Below are 8,430 nucleotides of genomic sequence, written 5' to 3' on the forward strand. Positions count from 1 at the left end.
TAAACACAAAAAATTAATGAAGTTAAAAAAAGCATAACTTGAAACAGAAGGCAATTATATGAAGACTGTGAAGTGGATCTGCTAGCATAATTATAGTAACCCCTAAATTTCAGGGACTGGATGCCATTTTCTAAATGCAGAAATAATTAATTGCTAGCTATAGAGAGTAGAGAGCTTAATGTTTAAAGCTGAATCCTCAAACCGTTCCTTATAAAGAAAAAGTAAGAGTACTTCCCGGCCACCATCATCAACAACACTCTTTCCAGAAATCCAAGAGACCCATCCAAAAAAACAAAAAACAAAAAAGAAGAAGAAGTGGATCGAAATGAAAAACATCATGAGAACTACAACATCAACAGTAGCTAGTAGCTAGCAAATTAAGAAGATCAAATTAACATGGTCATGATGATAACTAGCTAGTCCATGAAATTTGCTGACCTTTTTTTTTTTTTTTAATCTCGAACAAAGCTCATCTCATCCAATGCAATTACCTAATCAGCAGCCCTCCAAATCCACAACACCATCTCAAGAAGTTAAAACCGATAACCCACTTATGATGTCAATGTTCAAAATGGTGGGGACGAGCCCCCGAGTTTCCACCACCACCACCTCCCCACCCATCAATTGGTAACTGAACGTTCTGCATATTGAGCGGCAAATTGAAGAAGGGGAGCCCCGAAGACGGGTCCGGAAAAGGGTTGTTCCCAACACCTCCGCCGTCACCGCCACCACCGCTACCGCCACCGCCCGAGCCCTGGGATGCGACCGGGGGATGTATCTGCAACTGTTCCTCCTCATCCAAAGGCAACCTCTCGTAAGCAACATTAGTAAACGAAGACGCGATCACGATCACCGGCCCCGCGGCGGTCAACTCCCCCACAACACTGCCTCCCACCACCTGGCCCTGCCCGCCGGCCAAGAATATGGTCAAACTCGTCGCGCCGGGCGGGGCCGGTGGAGGCAGAAAGGACCCAGAAAGTGATAGTATCTCAAACCTTCCATGAAGGGTTACTACAGCTCCGGCTGCTGCCGGCTGCCGCAAGCTCACATTGGTGACCGTGCCGCTGCCGGACAAAATACAGATCCCCCGCTGCCGGCGGCGAGCATACGTGGCCACGCAGTCGAAGACGTCGCAGCCGTTCCCAACCTCCAGAATATGCGCTCTGAGAGTGTTTGCACTCTCTCTTGTAATAATCACAGGCGGTTTTGCCTTGTTTTTGGATCCGGGAGGCCTGCCTCGTGGCCTGCGGGCCACCATGTCGCCTGACCCCGCTGCGTTGAAAGCAGCGAGGTCGAGGCCTTGGTGCTGACCACCATCTTCGTGGTGCTGGTCGGCGGAGATTTGACCATCTTGATCTTCGGAGTCATGATGAGTTTGTTGGTTTGGTCTTTGGAGGTGCAAGTCTGACCTGTGGAGCTGATGAACGTAGCGAGGAGTTGAGCCTAAATCCAAACCAGCCATGGACACATCAAAAAGAAAAACAGAAAACAAGGAGGAAAATATTAAAAATGTTTTCTATAAAATAGTGTTTTAAGAAACTGATGATCGAGCAAATTAAAAACTGTTTTTGTTTTTCTGCTTTTGTTTATTTTATGGAAGTGGGAAAATTATATATAAAGAAAATAATGAAGGGAAAAGATGAGAGAGAGAGAGAGAGAGAGAGAGAGAGAGAGAGAGGGTTGCTCCGGTACTAGAAGTTTTAGAGTTGAATATATAAGAAGAGATTTAAAGAAAACAAAAACTAACAACGACAACAAGAACAAGAGAGATCGAGTGCAGAGAAAGGGAAGGGAAGAAGAGGAGGGAGAGAGAGAGGTATGAGGTGGAGTGGGGGCGACAAGGACTCAAAACGCAGTCATTTCTCTCGCACCAAAAGTTTAAATATACAATGTTAAATAATAATTTGTGCTAACTGCTAAGTTTATATATTGATTTCTTATTCTGAGGAAGAAGGCAATGGTTGCAAGCATGACTCTCAGGTCTTGGAGCGTGAAGTGAAAACGCCATTTTCAAAACTATGTGTGGGAACTGGGAAGAATTATATTTATTATTTATTCTCACATATTTTGGTTTTCGAATTTTCAATTTTGGATTAAGAAAACCTGTTTATCAAACCAAAAAATTTGGTCAGGTTATAAAAACAACTACAAATAGCATTCTTAATATCTATGCATGCATTTGATGTTGATATGGTATTTATATATATCAAAATGTGCAATATTATAAAATATATCTAGATGAAAGTTTAAAATACAAGTATATATATGATCGATCAGCAAATGATCTAGACTGTATTAAGCTCAACTCTTAAGAAAATTATCAGAGTTGAGCTCAATTCAATTGAACTTCTTAGTCTGATAAGCCAAACTCTAATTTGATTTCAATTTTCTAATAACTATTGATGTACATAATAAAATCTTATTCTCTTTTCTATTTATGGTCGAAACGACACGGCTTTAAATTTTAAGATTGATTTAGCGTTGATAATTTAATTGAAATTTACAGTGTTAGAGTTCGAATAAAATGAATGCCTAAAAAGGATAGTTTTGATTGACTATAAGCATAATATCCACATAGAACGTATATAAGTAGAGGACATGTATATATTTCAATTTTGGACACACAAAAGTACACTAGAGTATGAATCGGCACTTTTAGAAGAAAAAAACTTAAAAAAGAAAAAATTTAACTCATGAACTAGTTATTATAGAGCAAATTTCTTTGATAAGGTGATAAGGGAAATCATATGAATCATGCAATTCTCTAATGTAGTTTTGAACTAGAAAATTAAGTAATTAGCTAGCTTTAAGATTTGTTAATATATGTTGAATGAGATGTGGCACCAAGAAAATATATTTAAATTAGATGGGTGAGTCCATGACAAATTAAGGATAAAGGAGCGTGGGGAAGTGTATTTTAAAAGTTTGTGTGAGATCTAATGATATACATAAACATTTGAGGGAAAGAACCTTAGATGGGGGAAGTGTGTGTGTGTGGGTGGGGTTATTAGATCATAGATGTGAGATGTTGATGTTGGTCATGGGGTTAGACTTGGGTGCAAAAACTAACCATGGTTAATTAATTCACTTGGAAAGTTGACTGATGGAGTTGATAAGTTTTTTTTTTTTTTTTGGGCAAAGGAGTTGATGAGTTAGCTTTGAAACGTGAGGGGGGACAAAAATATTGATTTTAAATTACAAAAACGGGGGACGAATGGGCAAGTGGGAGAAGGTGCTGCGGCGGGTGGGTCCCACTTATTTTGTCTTCTTCCCCCAACCTGGACTGGACTGGACGGCCCTCTCTCATTCTCTCTCTCTCTCTCTCTCTCTCTCTCTCTCTCTCTCTCTCTCTCTCTCTCTCTCTCTAGCCAGCCATCTTTGATTGACTGCTTCGCTTTGTGTAATTGAGTCAATGGGGTGGGCATTTTTGGCCCAACCCGCCCATACCGTCTGAATCGGGTCGGATCGGGGTGAGTGAAAGGAAAGACGGAGGCCGAAGTAAAAGAGACAAATTGATCGTAAGCGGGTTGGTTGCGAGTTGCAATCAAAAACTGCTTGATTAACTATGTATAATTCAAAAATATTATAAAATTAATTAGTTAATAAATTAATACAAAATTAATAATTATTTGGGCTTACCACACGATATAATTTCATAATCTGAACTATTCATTTTTTAGGCTCTACTTCAAAGTAAAAAATCTCTCAAATCAAAAGTTTTTGAGTCATTTTATTATAATAACAACCATTTACATGCTTTTATCGAAACATAATATTAATCTATTTATTTGATTACAGTTAGATGACTATAGTTTCCAATTTGATTGATTTTTTGCAATGATAATTTTTGAAGTGGGGCCTAAAATATGGTCGGTTCAGATTATGAGAGTAATCATGTGTATAAGGGTGGGCATCAACCCGTCCGAGCCGACGCTCCAACCAACCCGCCGATCAAAAAATTTTAAGCCGACCCAACCTGATAGACGCCTACTCGATTTCGGGTTCTGTCCTCCACCGACTGTTAGCACCCTAGCCGACCCGAGAGAGAAAGTATGATAGATACCCAGGCGAGAGAAAGATAGAGACCCAGGCAAAAGAGAGTGACAGAGTGCCATTTTTTTTCAGTGAGACAAAGAGAAATAGAGACCCAAGCGAGACAGGGAGATAGAGACCCAGGAGAGAGAGAAAGAGAGAGAGAGAGAGAGATAGAGATAGAGAGAGAGAGAGAAAGAGAGTGAGAGTGAGAGTGTACGTGTGTGTGTGTGTATGTGTGTGGCATCGGCTGCCATTTTTTTCGGCGAGAGAGAGAGAGAAAAAAAAAACCCTTGTCGGCTTAACTCGAACCTCGACTGCCATTCCGACTAACCTAAACTCGCTCCAACCGATGGTTGTGCGAGCGGTGGCGGGTTGAGCCCTAAGCCGACCCAACCGTCGCCCACCCCTACATGTGGAGGGTTCAAAAGGGTGGTTAGCTTCGAATTAATTTGCTAACCAATTAGTTTTAGAGCGTTCATTTATTATAATTATATATTATATATTGTTTTATTATCTTTTTTTTTTTCCGATGATTATTATTTTATTATCTATCAGTAAAACTAACCTTAATCCTATCATCCTAAAAAAAATCCAACCCCTATCACTTTCTCTTCTTTTCTCTCGTGTCTCACTGATTCCTTCCTCCTCCTTACCATCTTCACCTCATCATGGTCGATCTCCTCCTCACAACTAAACTAACCTAACAAATGCTCAACAAACCCAATGAACTACGAACGATAGAACCGATCTGATTGATGGTGGTGTAGGAGGTGGTTGAATGAATGACAAGAAACGGTTCGGAGCAGTCAACGAGTTAAGTCCCAACCAAATCGATGCTCACTCTACTTTTTGATAAACTATTTATCAAGGACCAATTACATCATTGAATGCATAGAAAACATTAATCTTTGCTGATGAAATTTCTCGTGAATTCAGGTGAAATGTTAATAAGAGAAAATATGTGACCCCCAAATTTTCAAATTCGAGAAAAATTTCCCAAGTTATGAAATTATATATATGAACGATTCAGGGCCGGCCCTGAGGGTAGGCGAGCTAGGCGACCGCCTAGGGCCCACCCATCCAAAGGGCTTCCAACTTCTAAGTTAGGCTTTTTAATTAAAATAAAATAAAATAATTTTTTTTACTATTCCTACTTTTAGTGTAGGCCTCTTTCATCTATTGACTCTTCCTCTAATCATTTTTCTTCTCTAACTATTCCTTGTTAACTATTCATTCCTCTTCATCACTCTCAGTCTCACAGTTTAGGGTCTCCTTCATCCATTTTACTATTCCTCTTAGTTGCTTTACACTTTGCCTCCTTTAATTAATATCGAGGAGTAAGGAAGCTCTCTAATTTGATAACAAAGGTTTGTTAGCAAAGAATTTGGAATATAGATTTCCAAGAAGCTTGCTACTTGCAGCCTAAATCTTACTACATGTATTACTTATCTTTAAAACTAACTCCAGCTTTTGTGTACTTAAAGATTTTCAATTAATTCAAATCAGTTCTATTTTTTTAATTTCTCTTACTAAATTGATGGGTATCAAGTTAGAAATTGCTTATTGATTTTTTGGTCAATTAATTTTAGTTATTGAATGGGCAAAGGGCCTCAAATTTTTTTCTCGCCCAGGGCCACCTAAATCCTCGGACCGGCCCTGGAACGATTACTATGCATCTAGCTCACTCACTCTAATCCATATATATATATATATGTATTTTAATCGGTCATATAAGATCTAACGATTGATATGCAAGTTTTTAAAATTGTTTTTCCAACATAAATTGTTATTATAACGTGTCATTAAGTTAAATATAAGCATATATACATCATATTAATTATTCTCATGTCGAAAATTTATAAACCTCTAGACTCAACACATATTGATATGTGTCGTAGAATTTGCACTACTAGAAGCGTAGTTGCTTCGATCAACAGTTTTTTCTTTATTTTTTCTCTCATTTTTGATAGGGTTGCTTAGTACTTTAAGGTGTAGAATAATCATTAGATCTTAGATTTTAGATGTTAACTTCGCCAAAAATCCAAAAGTTAATCTAAATTCTAAGCAATAAACGAGTGTTGATTGCTTAAGGAAAATAGAATTTTCAGTTGATGATTAATATTAAGCGATCCAGAATTCACATATGAAGAAAAGCATGATCATATATTATATCGTCCAACCAATAATTTTTGAAAAGTTTTGTGAGTTCCCATTTTGTTCATCAATAGGCGAAGATATTATTTATTAAATTATTAATTTGAGTTGACATAATTCTTGATGATGAATGGATTTATCCATGGTTAATAGAATATGAGAAGTTTACATAATAAGAAACTAAGGTCATAATAAAATGCTACATTAATGAAGGATAATGTCAAATATGGTCATTTTTCCTATTAATGATGAACCATTTTAACTCAGAAAGATCGATACTGAAAAAAGAATTCGAACTTATGATATTAGAGTTATAAGTAGGGTTGGGCATTAATTTTAACCGCACACTGTCAAAATCGGCCGAACCGCACCACCAAAAAATCGCGTTGACAAAAAAAAGTCAACACCGCCAAAAAAACCGAACCACACCGGTTCTCTCCGATTCCGATTCCGGTTCTACACCTTATTTAACCGCACCGCATACTTACAAAAAATATATATTTTTATATTTTTATACATATTATACACCATTATATATATATATATTTTTATATATATTTATACCATTATTATATACTTTTTATACACTTTTTGTACACATTTTTATACACTTTAGACCATAAACCCTAAACCATAATAAAATATTAGAATTAATATTAACGTAGCTATATTTTAGGGTTTAGACCCTAAAATATATTTTATATAACCCTATGACCTATTTTGTAGATATATAATATAATAATAAATTAATAATGTTTTAGTATATAATTTTAGTTATACCCATTACCCTATATAATAAAATTAGTATATTCTTTATATTTTATATAAAAAAAATTATTATATTATTTATAGTTTATACTCTATATACTAAAATTTTAAATTGTTTATAGTTCTAGGGTATAATATATAGTTATATACTATATAAGTGTATAGGGTATATGCCATATAAGGTGTGAGTCTTTTTGGTTAAGTTCATTGAATAAACTTGTAAATTTGTTTTTTTGTTGCCAAAACTTGTTAATTAGGATGAGTTTGCATCATTAAATAATTGGGCTTAGGCTTAAAAAAAAAATGTGAGGCCCAAAAGTGCTAATCTGAATAATAGCCCATTAAGCCCAAAACCGCAGTGGAGAACCGCACCTTGAATGGTCTGATTTGGTTTGGTTTTTTTATTTATTTCACGATTTTAAGCACCGAACTGCACAGTGTATTAATGTTCAGCACGACGCACGATTCTGGGGAAAAAATAAGTCGAACCGCACCGCGCCCACCCCTAGTTATAAGCCCTTTCTAGCTTGTAGAATTTATCATGAGTTTTTGTCTCTATTATTTTAATTCACATTTTTTTTAACTTCTAAAAATAAGAAACATAATATTATAAGACTTGATTTGGACTTTTCACGCACCTCACAACCTAGAACCTCATTCATGCGCATGACTTGACATATTGAATGATTAACACACCTAACCTAAATGGTAAAACCTATCTTCGAGAACCATTACCACTCTTTTCGCGCGCTAACCTTAATTATTCCAGTATCCTTAATTAGAGTGATCTTCTCAGAATCCTGTACCAAAAAGAGACGTTACGCACTGATTTTTGTCAAAAAAATCAAAATCCAGGAGACAATGGGTTATGCATGAAGCTCATGTATGCTATAAACTTCAATATTTTTTCAGTACCGACAATGAGTTATATATTGAATGCATTCCATGTGGCAAAGGTATCTAGCTAGTCAGTAAATTGGCTGCGATTTTATTTCTTGTTTTGTCAATAATGACCGTTTGATCTAATGAATGAATGGCTCTCAATTTTTCTTTGTCCAAGTAAATCAATCATAAATTTAATACTTATAAAAGTCAGTTAATTAATAAATAAATAAAATCATGTTTTCAGCAAAAATTTTAATAGCTAGATAATTTAAAAACCCTTATTAATCATATTGTTATGGCCATTATAAGGCCAAGGCTAGCTACAACTAACAAAAATATATTATTATTTTTATTAGCAATAAACAAATAGCAAATAAACAGCTTAACAAGACGGATTTAGTACGTACAATTCAAAATTGACCCAGAGAGAGATCCCAATTTAAGTGATTAAAGAAAAGGTTCGACATGTACAGTGTTCAAATTGCAGATGGGAAAGGGTTCATTTTCTTACGTACGTGAGGTGCTATAAATATAAAAAGACCATGACTTACCTAACTCATTAACAATTATTATAACTTAGTAATCGAT

At 36.0% G+C, this 8,430-nt stretch overlaps 1 protein-coding gene across 1 annotated transcript; it reads right to left on the reverse strand.

The window, feature by feature from the left end:
• Positions 1 to 559: 559 nt before the first annotated feature.
• On the reverse strand, positions 560 to 1,462 carry LOC147273498 (Putative AT-hook DNA-binding family protein). Its single transcript, XM_086228229.1, has one exon. It carries the CDS (start codon positions 1,460 to 1,462, stop codon positions 560 to 562), a length of 903 nt encoding a protein of 300 aa, XP_086084355.1.
• Positions 1,463 to 8,430: the final 6,968 nt, after the last annotated feature.

Source organism: Dryas octopetala, chromosome 9 (assembly GCF_963921425.1).
Source record: "Dryas octopetala chromosome 9, drDryOcto1.1, whole genome shotgun sequence".
Classification (NCBI taxonomy): Eukaryota; Viridiplantae; Streptophyta; class Magnoliopsida; order Rosales; family Rosaceae; genus Dryas; species Dryas octopetala.